General features: G+C 45.2%; 1 protein-coding gene across 5 annotated transcripts in view; it reads left to right on the top strand.

Moving 5' to 3' along the window:
• Window positions 1-14,701, top strand: part of SEPTIN6 (septin 6) — a 75,307-nt gene that overhangs the window by 22,502 nt on the left and 38,104 nt on the right. For all 5 annotated transcript variants that reach the window (XM_043458018.1, XM_043458015.1, XM_043458014.1 and 2 more), the window contains exon 3: window positions 4,181-4,376. In XM_043458018.1, coding sequence (XP_043313953.1) covers window positions 4,181-4,376 — 196 coding nt within the window. The remainder of the gene's footprint in view (window positions 1-4,180; window positions 4,377-14,701) is intronic.

The following is a 14,701-nucleotide window of genomic DNA, read 5'->3' as shown; positions in this document are numbered from 1 at the left end:
AAATAGATGGGGAAACAATGAAAACAGTGAGAGACTTTATTTTTGGGGCTCCAAAATCACTACAGATGGTGATTGCAGCCATGAAATTAAAAGAAGCTTGCTCCTTGGAAGAAAAGCTATGACCAACCTAGACAAAGTATTAAAAAGCAGAGAGACATTACTTTGCCGATAAAGGTCTGTCTAGCCAAAGCTATGGTTCTTCCAGTAGTCATGTATGGATGTGAGAGTTGGGCCATAAAGAAAGCTGAGCACTGAAGAATTGATGCTTTTGAACTGTGGTGTTGGAGAAGACTCTTGAGAGTCCCTTGGACTGCAAGGAGATCCAACCAGTCAATCCTAAAGGAAATCAGTCCTGAATATTCATTGGAAGGACTGATGCTGAAGCTGAAAGTCCAATACTTTGGCCACCTGATGTGAAGAACCGACTCATTGGAAAATACCCTGATGCTGGGAAAGATTGAAGGCAGGAGAAGGGGATGACAGAGGATGAGGTGGTTGGATGGCATCACCGACTCGATGGACAGGAGTTTGAGCAAGCTCCGGAAGTGGGTGATGGACAGGGAAGCCTGGCGTGCTGCAGTCCATGGGGTCACAAAGAGTTGGCCACGACTGAGCTACTGGACTGAAACTGAATGCACAGGTTTATTTGGGGGAATACAGAAGAAAATATATATAAGGTATTTATTTACAGTGGTGCCCACATAAGTAGGTGCTCCAGAAGCAATAACTTTTCTTATTACTACTCAAACCTGCTTATTTTATGGAAAAAGAGACTGGAATCCAGAAAAGGGGGAAGGGCTCGGCTTAGGTGACACAGTCATTTAGTGATAACTCGCCTGGGACTCTGCATTTAACCACTTGCAACAACTGAACTGCACGAGGTACCAGAGGATGCAAACATTAACTGCAAATGAGGAAAAGGGTTAAGCTTTTCTTTGTCACAGTGGTGTTGAACTCGGGGTAGAGAGGTCAACACCAGACTATCACAGGGAATATAGCTTGAAAAAGCAGATTTCATATTCCATGTTTTAAAATGAAATCTTGAAAAAAAAAAATCTAGTGTTTCCAGGTTCCTATCTACATTAAGCCAAGTGAGAGGAAATCCTCTCTACTGGTGGAGATGACTTAAAAAGGGTTAAGAAAGCCTGCTGTCCACTCTTGAGGAGGGAGCAGGAGAGACAAATTGACCCCTGGGGACTCCTCAGGTTTCCTGCTGGAATGTAACAGCCAAGTCCCCACCTTCCTGCAGGGGCGTGGAATCTGCTGACCTGATCTGAGTTAGGCTCCCCTCCCACCCTCAATGCTCAGCCCAGGACAGCATCCCGGCTTAGGCTGGGTCTGTGCCAGCCGTGGAGAAGGACAGAGTTAGTTCCTCACCCCCACCAGCCTCCACATTGATGGCAACCTGGGCGGGAACACTGAGAGCAATGGGACCAGTTCTTGATTTTCTGCCCTCTTCTCGTGTTGCAATTCATCACAATTCCCTAGACACCCGCTGGGTCTTTTCTTCCAGACACTCATCATTGAGCGTCTAATTTCCACAGCCCTTTTGCGCTGGCAGGCATCCGGATGGTCATTTTCCCTGTTGCCCTGCCCTGCCCAGCCCGCCCAGCCTCCCTTTCTCCAGCTGCACAAACAGGGTGGGCCCCTCCCTCTGCTTACTGCTCCTGAGGGCTCTGTGTGAGCCTCTGCTGGGCGCTCTGGGGAGTCCTAGAAGCTGCCAGTCCCCTGCTCTCAGAGAAGTCTTAGGATCAGGGAGTCAGGGGCCAGCTCTGGGTGCTGGGGAGTCAGGGCCTACCACATCTCAGGCCATTCAGCAAAGAGCTCATGGAACAGGAGAAAGGGTCTGAAAGTGGGGTGTACAGGGATGATTTATTAGGCATGAACAAAGACGGGCTAAAATGTAGCTTGAGCCTCAGCGCCCTAGGGAAGGCAAGTTAGGGGGAGGAGCCACCCTGGTTTCCCAGCTCAGCGGTGCTGGCCCCTTTACAGTGGAGCTGCGCCCCACTTCGGGTGGGGAGGTGGATGTTGTGTGCCATTGCTCGGCCTAGTCTGCCACCTCCCATGGCAGAGGCCCCCCACCTTGCCAGATTTTTCTGGGGACCCGAATACTTCTGGTGCTCTTAGGGAGGGAAAGAAAGGGCCTCTTTTGAGAGAGTGTTTGCTGCTAATAGGTATAGCAGATCCTGGCTGGAAATGTGATCTGTGCAAGGAACATTTCCCTGCACCCCGGCACTCAACCGCATTAGTCAGACCTGGCTATGAAATCGGGCTGGGGGGCCGGGTAGCCAGGCTGAGTTGAATGTTCTCCTTGTTTTCCCTCTGTCTCACCAATCTCTCCACACAGAGAGCGCTCAGTAGAGACAGATATTTTTTTTCTTAATTTATTAGTTTTTAATTGAAGGATAATTACAATGCTGTGTTAGTTTCTGCACTACATCAACATGGATCGGCCATAAGTATACATATGTCCCCTCCTTCTTGAGCCTCTCTCCCACCTCCCACACCATCCCACCCCTCTAGGTTGTCACAGAGCCCTGGTTTGAGGTCCCTGAGTCAAATAGCAAATTCCCACTGGCTATCTGTTTTACATATATTGGTGTATATGTTTCCATGCTACCCTCTGCATTCATCCTGCCCTCTCCTTCCTGCCACTACCCACCCCCACCCCCCACTGTGTCCATAAGTCTGTTCCCTGTCTGCAATAGACAGATATTTTTAAAAGCACCTCCTGCATTCATAGCTCATTATTCGGGATGAAAGAGGTTTGCAAGATGCAAAGCTAGACACACCCAGAGGGTGGAGGAGAGATGGACCATTTATGGGTTATGGGTTGAGCAGCTATAACCCCAGCCCTGGACTGCCCTGGAGATAGTGCTGTTGGTCACAAAAAAGGACTTGCCAGGCCACGATTTGCCCGAGGCAAACCCGCTCCCCCCTGCTCCCCACCGGGAAAACCTGTCAATTCTTTTTTTTTTTTCCACAATGAAATATTTATTTTTTTTCATTTATTTTTATTAGTTGGAGGCTAATTACTTTACAATATTGTAGTGGTTTTTGCCATACATTGACATGAATCAGCCATGGATTTACATGTGTTCCCCATCCTGATCCCCCCTCCCGTCTTCCTCTCCATCCGTCCCTCTGGGTCTTCCCAGTGCACCAGCCCTGAGCACTTGTCTCATGCATCCAACCTGGGCTGGTGATCTGTTTCACCCTTGATAGTATACTTGTTTCAATTCTTATATTTCAAGGGATGGGAGCGGGGAAGGGGAGCAGAGGGATGATGATAACAGGGCAGCCCAGGTCTCCAAAGCGCAGTCCTTGGCTCCTGGCAGTGGCTGAATATACGTTGCAGCTCTCAGCTCTCAGGAATAACCTCCAAGAACCTTCACCAGTCCCCACAGCCCTGCCCCCACTCCTTAGTGTGAAAGCCAAGACTTTGAAATTCCAGTGGTTGAATTTATTAGTATCCTGCAGCCTGTTAGTTAAACAAACAAATGACTGGCTTGTTTGAAATCTAAAGGGAAGGATAATTTGTGGCCTGCTGAATTCCCTCCCCATTAGCTAAAAATGGTCTCCCCACTGGGATGTGCATCCCCTGCTGTCTGGGGCTGGCAGGGAATGGGGGGAGCTTGTTGAGAGGAGAGGATATTTATTTGAGGAGGGACTTCTGTCCCTTCTTTTAAACTTGAAGATAGCCCTTAAATTTTTCTTATGAAAGCTATACAAGTTCCTTGTAGAAAACTGGGACAATATAGAAAAGCATAAAGAAGGAAGTGAAAACCACACACAACCCCACCACCCAGACATGACTGTTTGGTAAGAGTGCTCTGTATGCCCTTCCAGTCTTTTCCTTAGGCATGACTTTGCCTCTCCATCATCTCCTTTTAACACGGTTTCTTTTTCTGAGTGTAAAAATGATGCACGCTCAATTTTCAAATAGTACAAAAATATGAAGACTAAAAGGAAAATTACCCCCATTCCACTATCCTGAGATGACTACTGCCAATACGTTGCTGCAGTTCCTTAGACTCCTTTTCACTTAACTGAGATCACCTAGTCCGTCTAGTTCTAGGCGCTCTTCACTTAGTGTCTTACTGTGTATGTTCTCCCATGTCAGTGAATATACATCCAAAATATGCATGAATGCATCACAGTTCATTCTTTCATTTTTCAGGAGAGACAGGTTTGGGCAAGTCCACCCTCATGGACACCCTGTTCAACACCAAGTTCGAGGGGGAGCCAGCCACCCACACACAGCCGGGTGTCCAGCTCCGGTCCAATACCTATGACCTTCAAGAGAGCAACGTGGGGCTAAAGCTGACAATTGTTAGCACGGTGGGCTTCGGGGACCAGATCAACAAGGAGGACAGGTAAGGGAGGCAGTGGGGTGGGGAGGCCGGTGGGAAGCCCACGGGGAGGAGCTCACCACCGGGTTCTTGCCAGACCTCTTGTCAGCAGAGAGCTCACTAGCGCCGCCTTCCGCCGGGGTTCCTGTCTATTTCAGTGCTCTACTCCACATGCTCTGCTGAAAGGAGGATGTCTTTCTCCTTCATTCAGCAAACATTTACTGAATTCCTACCTTGTGCCAGGTACTGCCATGCTCTCTAACAATCTAAAGAGGAATGACTTTGTCTCTGACCTCGAGGCAGTCACGGGGAAGCCTGGTCTTAAATCAACAAGTTCCTTTGAGGTGACCTCCTCTGTAAAGGACAGGGTACAGTGTTACAATGAGAACGGGAAGGAGAGAACAGTCAGCTCTCAGGGCGGGGTGTGGGGTGGGGAAGGGGGTGGGGGGAGGGGTGTTCAGGGAGGCCTGCACAGAGGAGGTGTGCCTGACCTGGCCTTTGAAGGGTGAACGATTTTGCTGGACAGACAAGGGAAGTTTGGAAAGGGCATTCCAGAGAGGGACAACAGCTTGTATGAAGGCAAAGGCTGTGGAAGACCATGGTATGCTGTAGGGGACTGCACTTGTTCTGTTCGGCTAGACCAGGGGTGGAGCTAGTGAAGGTTGTTTCAGGACCCTCACTTGCCCACGCCCCTCCAAAGCCCTGGAACTAATTTCTAGTCATTGTGTTGTTTGCTCTTTCTTGGAGGGCCCTTCAAATCATATAAGCTTAGGTCCCTGTGATAGCCACTCTGTCCCTGGGCTGGTGCTTGGCATGAGCTGGGGGAAAAGTGAGGGGAGATGAGCCTGAAGAGGTAAGAAGGGGCCGGATGATGGAGGGGTTAATAGAATAAAATAGGGTTAATAGAATAAATAAATAAAAGGGGTTAATAGAATAAAAAGCTCTACAAAGTAGAATGATGTGGTTGGATTGGCCTTTGAAGAAGGGGCTTTGGGATAGTATGGACATGGGCTGGAGAGCAGGAAGACCAACTAGGAGACTGTTGGACCAATTTGATGGAGGCCGGCGGTAAAACAGGGAAGAGGAGACAGATGGGGTAACTGTTGAGTAGGTAACTCAAGAGGACTTGGTAGAGGCTTGGTGTTGAGGTCGGGAAGGCAAAAGAAGAACCTAGAATAAGACTGAGATTTCTGGCTTTGGAGAGTGGACAGATGGTGGGGGCATTCGGTAAGAGGGACTCAAATAGAACCAGGTTTAAAAAGAACTAGCTCTGTTTTGGACACGGTGAGCTTGAGATGCCTGTGGCCTGTTGAGAGAGGAGGCGCCCTTCATCGGTTGGCAGCTGAATGTGCAGGCTTTTGAGGTGAGGAAAAGGCCTGTCCTGGCAAAAGACTTAGGTTATCAAGGTAGAGGGACTGTGTTCCAGCCGCAGACGTAAATAAGATCATCCAGGGAGTGGAGTTGAGTGAGGTGAACACTGTGCTAAAAACAAAAGCCTGGGGATGTTAAGTCAGCAGATGGAGGAAAAGACATCCTGGAAAGAGACTGAGTTGGAATAAGCAAAGAGGTGGGAGGAGAGACCGTGGGCGGTTGAAAATGGTGTGCCAGGGAGGGCCGGAGCGAGGCTCAGATGAGGACAGGATGAGGGCTGGGTTGAGGTGGGGAGGGTCAGACACCATCTGCATTTAACTAAAAATCATGTGTAATCCCACATGCTCTTCGCAGAAAAGGTCATTCATCATTTTGAGCAAAGTGTCTGCTCATCCTCTGAGAATCCCCTTGCTTCTTAGCAAATTTGTATCCCCAATTTTTCTATTTCTCCCTTAAAATAACAACAGCCACACTCATTTCCTTATAATGAATAGATATGTTTAGCTCCTTAAGATGTGAACTGAATTCTGTTTTCCATTTGAAATTCTAGATGAAGGACACCTCTGCTTTTTATAGGCTTGCTTATTGTGCTAATCTTGTATGGGGGAGAATAAATTAAACCCTGGGGAAAGGGGATATTTGGGTCACAATATGAGTGATTAATCTCAGCTGCAGATTGCTCAGCATCTCCTCAATTAAATATCTTACGGTTCTCAGTAACATACGTTCGATACGCCTAACATTGGAAAATGTCTGGATAATGATGGTTTGGGAGGGCTGAACTGATAGAACCCCTTAGAGGCTAATCTGCTTCTTTTATATTTTTAGTATGCTTACTGTTTTTCCTAATTATAAGTATGATACATGCTTATATCAAATAACACAAACTCGAATAAGTAGGAATGAGAAGCCTCCGGGAAATGGGCTGGGGAACAGTAGTAGAGTGAGTTCCAGGGATTTGTACCAAAAAGCCATGTTTTCTCCATTCTGACAAGGCCAGGAGGGCATAGATAGGTCAGTGCAGCTGCACTAAAATAGAGCATCAGAAAGCCCTGCTTTACCCAGGATGCAGAGGTAAACTGAGGAGAGCAGGGACGAAGGCTAGAGCCTGGGGAAAGGCACTATTTTTTAAGAAAAAGAACCATAAACTGGACTTCATTAAAATTAAAAAGATTCACACTATTAAGGAATTGAAAAGACATGTCACAGACAGGGAGAAAACATTTGCAAATCATATGTCTTATAAAGGACTTGTAACCAGTGTATTTTAAGAAAGTTTGCTTTTCCCAAATAAGACAACAACCCAATTAAACAAGTGAGCAAAAGATCTGAATACACATTTCACCAAAGAATATACATGCATGATTCATAAAAACATCAAAAGATGCTCAACATCATTAGCCATTCAAGAAATGCAAATCAAAGCCACAACGAGTTATCACTTCACACCCACTAGAATGGCTATAACCAAAAAACAGAAAACAGCAAGTATTGGTGAGGATGTGGAGAAATCAGAACCCTCATGACACTGCTGGCGGGAAGGTAAATGGTACAGACACTTCGGAAAAGAGTGTGGGAGTCTCTTCAGAAGTTAAACACAAGCTTGTCATAAAAGCCAGCAATAGCACGCCTAAATATATACCCACGGGAAATGGAAATGGGAAGGCCACCATTTGAAAGATGCTGGAGCAAAAGGAGCTGGAGGGGGAGACAGAGCACAGGCTGGAAAAAGAGGCGTGCTTAGGGACCTAGGCTTTGGGCTCTGACAGAGCTGGGTTTGGTCCCATCCTGCTACCTATTAATTTAAGGATGTTGCACGGGTGTTTTGTTTGGGTCTCACCCTATCCATAACCAGTGTTGTGGTTCTTATGATTGCAAGATACCCTTGGTAACAACCATCAGGCAACTTGAAGGGGAAAAGGGGTTTATTACTCACAGGTCCTGGAAAGGAGAAGGCATACCTGGGGCCACACAGCAAGGTTGAGGGTCAAGGGTAAAGAAAGAGAGAGAGAGGACCTGGGCCAGGGGTTCTGCTTTCCCTGGGATCAAGGGTGGGTGAGGGTGGGTGGCCTGTAGTTTTGCAGGCTTGCTCTTTATTGATGAATTTAAAACATGAGAGAGAAAGCAAGTGGCTTAAATGGTCAATTATAAAAATTCACCAAGATCTTTAAAACAAAGAAGCCTGGGGTGGAGAGGTGAGGGGGTGGGGAAGGCTGGTTCCTTATCTTTCTGTGGCTGGCAATGTGTTTATTCGAGATAGCCATCCTTGAAGTAATGTCTTATTGAAGTGGATGCCTTTGAAATCAAAGCTTAAATCAGGCACTTGAGTTACAAAAAATGCAAGTTACAACTGTCAGGGCTCACACGACAACTCGGCACTTAAATTCTTTTTTGTAATTATTTTTGGCGGTGCTGGCTCTGCTGAACGCAGGCTTTCTCTAGTTGCGGTGAGTGGGATCTACTCTCTAGTTGTGGTGGCTTCTCTTGTTGCAGAGCACGGGCTTCAGAGTGCAGGCTCAGTAGTTGGCAGCTTACAGGCATATGGAATCTTCCTGGACCAGGGATCAAACCCGTGTCTCCTGCATTGGCAGGCGGGTTCTTAACCACTGGACCACCAGGGAAGTCTGGCGCTTAAATTCTTTATGCCTCAGTTTTCTGTAAAGGGGAGATGATGATAATACTAATATCTACCCAGAGGGTGATGTGTGAGGCATACTCCACATGTAGGAAATGCTTAAACAGTGCCTGGCGCAGGGTAACTGATGAACAGAAGATATTGTTATGATCATGACTTTTATTGGTAGAAGAATCAAGGGAGAGTTGTATCATGTAGCATATGGGAGGATATGATAAATAGTGTCCAGGAAGGTAAAAGCTGAAAAATATTGGGACTTCCCTGGTGGTCGAATGGTTAAGACTTTGAGCTTCCACTGCAGAGGCAACAAGTTCCATCCTTGGTCGGGGAACTAAAGATCCCACATAACCTTTTGGTGTGGCAAAAAAAAAAAAAAAGGAGAAATATTCATTAGGTTTGGCAATATGAATGGAGGTCATTAATAAATACACTTAAGAATAATACCAGGGGTATTGTGGGTGGAAACTAGTTTGCCATGAATGAATGGGAGATAAGGAAGTACAGGCATCAGACTAGCAAAAGGAGCAATTGAACAGAAAAATGAGTCCAAGATCAAATTCCTGTTTCTGTGAGAATTTAGCATTTGTCATTTGCAAGGAAAAGAATGGACTATTCAAGAAAATGTGCTGGGAAAATAGGTCATCCATCAGGAAAAAATAAGATGAGACCCTCCCACACAAGTATCAGTCCCCAAAATAGATTCCAGTTGGATTAAAAACAATTTCTAAAAATACGAGGAGAAAACATAGGAGAATATTTTTGTAACTTTGGAGGGTAGAGAAGGCTTTTCTAGTTGTGATGCAAAATCCAAAAGTCAGAGAAGACTGACAGATTTAAATTCATTAAAAATTAAGCAAAACAAAACCTTTGTCTTGTGGATGAAAAATGTCGCCTGCCTTATCAGTAAACAAAGGATGTTGCATCAAGGCAGCGGCCACTGAGACCACACACAGTGCATTCCGAGGGGACTCAGGATGGATGGAGAAAAGCAGTATACTGGCCCTGGACAGTTAAGATGCCTGTCAAAGGCATGATTTCAATAAGCCCCACCAGACTCTTGCCTCTTCCCATACATAGAAAAGTACTGCACTCATTAACTTGAGATGTCTGGTTTTCTTTAACTAGCAGTAGTCTTTTGATGGTCTGACTACCTGGATTTTGTTGCAAAACCCCCTGGATATCTTGTCTCCTCCGTTACCTCTTCGGAGCAGTCCCTTAGAGCTGAGAAGGTGTCTTCTAGGCTTAAGTTCTCAGTTTTGTCCACCAAGTAAAACATAATTCTCAGCTTTTAGGTTGTGCATTTTTTCAGTCATAGTCTATTGAAAGATATTATAAGCAAAAGCAAAACCAAACTACAGATGGGGAGAAAATATTTGGAACCTATATAGCAGACATCCATCCCTGGGTTGGGAAGAGCCCCTGGAGAAGGGAACAGCTACCCACTCCGGTATTCTGGCCTGGAGAATTCCATGGACAGAGGAGCCTGGCAGGCTATAGCCCATGGGGTCACGAAGAGTTGGACATGACTGAGTGACTTTCTCTTTCACTTTTTCATATAGCAGACAAAGTGTTTTTCTAAAATGTAAAAAGAGCTTCTACAATTCAGTGAGAAACAAGTAGTTGACAGAAGGGGAAATGTAAATGGACCATCAATATATAAAATGATGGTCATTCAGCTTCATCAATGGTCAGGGAAATGTGAAATGAAACAATGAAGTATTTTTTTCATCTATCAGATTTGCAAAAATAAAACATAAAAATACAATATCCATTAATACCAGCTAATTTCATTCATCTTGCTGGGAGTATAAATTGATACAGATTTTTTAAAGGGCAAATTTGACAGTATCTCTTAAAATTTTAAATGTGATAAGCTAATTCCTTAAAATAAATCTCTCTCTCTAGATAAATATACATCCTATTGATTTTGTTTCTCTGGAGAGCCCTGACTAATACAACCATCAATATCAATAGATATCAAGGCTTCCCTGGTGGCTCAGTGGTAAAGAGTCTGCCTGCCAATGCAGGAGACATGGGTTTGATCCCTGGGTCGGGAAGATCCCACATGCTACAGAGCACCCAAGCCTGTGTGCCACAACTATTGAGCCTGTGCTCTAGAGCCTGAGAGCTGCAAATACTGAAGCCCACACGCCCTAGAGCCTGTGCTCTGCAACAAAAGAAGCCACCGCAATGAGAAGCCCAACTAGAGAGTAACCCCCGCTCTCCACAACTACAGAAAAGCCCACGCAGCAACGAAGACCCAGAACAGAAAAAAAAAAAATTTAAATTCAGTAGATATCAAGTTTTTAAGTCTCAAAATGAATTATTCTTTAACCATCAAAACATTTCACTCTAAAAGAACTCGTTTCCAAACAAAATAAAAAATGAAAAAAAAGAAATGTGAGTATCTTATGATCTAGCAGGTCCATCTTTATGTATACAGCCTAGAGAAATGATTGCACGTGTTCGTAAAAGGCCCACAGAAAGGATGTTCACTGTATCATTGGTTATGGGATGAAAAAAATTTTAAGCAGTCTAAATTTCCACCAAGAGGGCAATTAAATGAGCTATAATACCGCCATACCATGGACCTGTACTTGGCCATGTAAAAGAACAAGTTAGATCTATACATACTCACATAAACAGGTTGCTAAGTGAAAAAAAGAAGTTGAAGAATGATACACAGATCATGATGCCATTTGTGTAAATCTACCCCTTCCCAATAAAACAAACATTTCTCCCTTTCTCCCCCTATCCTTCCCTCCCCACCCCTCTCTCTGTTTATAGAGACATAGAAAAAAGTCTGTATGGATAATCAAACTAAAAATAGTAGTTACCTCTGAGAATGGTAGATTAAGTACATGTATTGTTTGCATGATTACGAGTAAATTTTTTAAAAAATTGAAAAAAATTTCAAAGGAAGCAGATACAGTGGGTGTAGACTGCTCCTTTAAAAAGCTTTTCTGAGCTGGGCAAAAGATAAAGCAGCATGCAGAGGGAGGCAGGGAGGTCATGGGTGAATTTTATGAGGATGGAAGAGATGAAAAGGGCTTGAACAGGAGCAGAAGCTTCAAGGATAGACAGGAGGAGGCCTGATGTAAGAGAAAGAATCCATAAGACATAGTAACCAGTTGACATGGGGGATCTAGTTCAGGTTATAAAATTCTGAATGCCTACTGTATGTCTGGAGAAGGAGATGGCAACCCATTCCAGTATTTTTGCTTGGAGAATCCCATGGAGAGAGGAGCCTGGTGGGCTACAGTCCATGGGATTGCAAGAGTTGGACATGACTTAGTGACTAAACCACCACTGTGTGCCAGGTACAGTGTGAAGGGCCAGGAATACTAAGAAATAAAGCACAGTCTCTAATTAAGGAACTCACAGTTTAATAGAAGGGGCAAATATATGTGCACAAATTCTACATAATATGGTAAGTACAGTAACAGAGGTGTGTGGAGAAGGACTGTGGGAACAGGCAATCAAGTCTGGTGGTGGGAGTATGTAGTTTGGAGGCTGTGGAAAGGGGAGAGGAGGTGATCAGGAATGACTGGGCTAAGTTTTCAAGTTTTGCAAGATGAGTACAAGGTAGCCAGCTGTCTTATAGTAGGTATTCAGTACACATTTGTTGAATGAATGATGAATCAATATATACATTGATGGGAAAAATAAACACCTAACTTTTCATCATTTAAAACTTAAAATAGGGACTTCCCTGGTGACTCAGTGGTAAAGAATCTGCCTGCCAGTGCAGGAGACACCATTCGATCCCTGATCAGGGATGATCTCACATGCCTTGGGGCAAGTAAGCCCCCTGTTCTCCACAACTAAAAAAGAGCCTACACAGCAATGAAGACCCTGCACAGCCAAAATAAATAAATAAAATAAAATGTAAAAAGCTAAAAATATCTAACTCACAGACATATAAAACAAATTTATGGTCATCAAAGAAGAATAAATTAGGAGTTTGGGATTAACAGATATACACTATATAAAATAAACAAGGACCTACTGTATAGCACAGGAAACTATATTCAATATCTTGTTATAACCTATAATGGAAACGATCTTAAAAAGAAGATATATTTGTATTTATAGATATATCTATATATGGCTTCCCAGGTGGCGTCAAATGGTAAGGAACCTGCCTGCCAATGCAGGAGGCGCAGGAGGCACAGGAGACGTGGGTTCAATCCCTGGGTAGGGAAGATCCTCTGGGGAAGGAAATGGCAGCCCACTCCAGTATTCTTACCTGGAGAATCCCATGGACAGAGGAGCCTGACGGGCTACAGTCCACAGGGTTGCAAAGAGTCAGACACAATTGAAGTGACTTAGCATGCATGCGCACATATATACACATAACTGATTCATTTTGCTGTATATCTGAAACGAACACAACATAAATCAACTATACTTCAAACAGCAACAAAAATCCCCAAAGTATCCATTGAGTGTGTTAACTAGGATGCTGGTGAGGGTGGAAACCAGTCTACAGTGTATTGAGGAATGAAGAGGAAGTAAAAATAAATCAATAAATGAGTAGATTGTTCTTTCAAAAAACATCTCCATCCATGCACTAAATATTTATGGGGTGCCTGTTATATGTCAGGCCCTGTAGTAGGTGCAAAAGAGAGACTTGACTGGTAAGGAAAGAGAAGACACAGGGCCGTAGTTGGAGAGAAATGTGTGGTTGAGGAGGACTGGCTGAGGAAAGATCTTTTTTTTTTTGAGCAGAGGGAAGACGTAAGCCTGTTCATAGGTTTCAGGGAGGGGGAGTGGTCAGTAGGAGGTGAGGAGCTGATAGATAACAGGTTCTCAAAAGAGCCTGAAAGGAATGAGATCAAGGGCACCAGGGCTGATGGACCTTGAACAGGATGAGGGATGCTTTGTCCTCAGAGACTAAGGGGCACAGAGAAGGGGAGGGAGTGAGGCAGGTTGGGGTAGTATGAGCCTGGTGACCTTGATTGTGTTGATAAAGTAGAAGGTGACACTGTCCTGTGAGAGGGAAGGGTCACAGATGAGTTTTGGAGCTTGAGGAAAGTGGGGACAGTTTGGCCTGGTTAGTGAAAGCAGTGGGAAGGAGCCAATCGAGCCCAAGCAAAGGGATGTCATATTGTTTTAAAGGCATATATGAGGTTGGAGGCCAGGAATTTGGGCGCCAAGACCCCACATTTTGTGATTTGCTTCTAGTCAACTTCAGCAGTGGTCTAGGAGCAGAGGGAAGATACTGAAATGTATCCAGTCCAGCAGTTCGGCCAGGCAAGGAGGGTGCAGTGGGAGAGGAGTTCATAAAAGAGTGTTTGGGGCCATTGATTAAGGCGTCAGCCCAGGCCAAGAAGAAGATGAGGCCATGAGGGGCTGATAGCCTGTGGGATAATGGAGAGACCAAGGTACCAGAGGATTCTATGAGGTGAAAGATCAAGTTTAGGCCCATCAGAGACATAAGAGAGCTGGAAAGATGTGCGGCAGTGGTCAGAGAGTTAGAGGCTGTCTTGGGTGGGGCTGGCCTGGCAAATGGTCCGGTGTGGAGGTGGCTGAAGTGGAAGGGTCTGGAGGTTGGGGAAGTTGAGGCCATCAGGGAATAAAGAGGCTGAAGGCTGATGGCTTGTCCACAAGCACATTGCAGTCACCCGGAACAGGAAGAAAGACTGGGTCAGAAGAGGATGGAACAGGTCTCAAATGGAGAGTGTTGTTTTACACAAAGGTAGAGGAGTAATACTGTCCTCTTGGGCTTCCCTGGTGGCACAGAGGTTAAAGTGCCTGTCTGCAATGCGGGAGACCTGGGTTTGATCCCTGGGTCGGGAAGATTCCCTGGAGAAGGAAATGGCAACCCACTCCAGTATTCTTGCCTGCAGAACCCCATGAACAGAGGAGCCTGGTGGGCTACAGTCCATGGGGTCGCAAAGAGTCAGACATGACTGAGCGACTTCACTTTCACTTTTAGAGGAGTAATGGTCTAAAAGTGCTCAGAGTCTGCCTGGATGCCCACCGCACTGAGTCCAGCGTACACAGGTTGTGGGAGAATGAGGAGCCTACACAGGAGAGGGCTGCTAGGCAGTGGGGTCCTCAGGAGAGAATTAGGTTTCCAGTAGCATGAAGAGATTGGCAGCTTCTATAAAGAGGAAGATGGCATATGCTACTTCTCAGACTTTAAAGTAGCATATGAGCCACTGTGGCTCTTAACAAGATATAGATTCTGATCCTGTGGGTCTGGGTTGGAGACTGGAGAGTCTCCATTTCTAACAAGCCTGCTGATGATGCTAGCGCTGCCAGTTAGGGAACCACACTCTGAGTGGCAGTTTTGTTCAGCGTGGTTCAGGAGTTTCAGAGGGCACAGTGGACATAG

This window comes from Cervus canadensis, chromosome X (genome assembly GCF_019320065.1).
Source record: "Cervus canadensis isolate Bull #8, Minnesota chromosome X, ASM1932006v1, whole genome shotgun sequence".
Taxonomy (NCBI): domain Eukaryota; kingdom Metazoa; phylum Chordata; class Mammalia; order Artiodactyla; family Cervidae; genus Cervus; species Cervus canadensis.
Note: the sequence above shows the minus strand (reverse complement) of the source record. Positions and strands in the feature narration are given on the sequence as shown.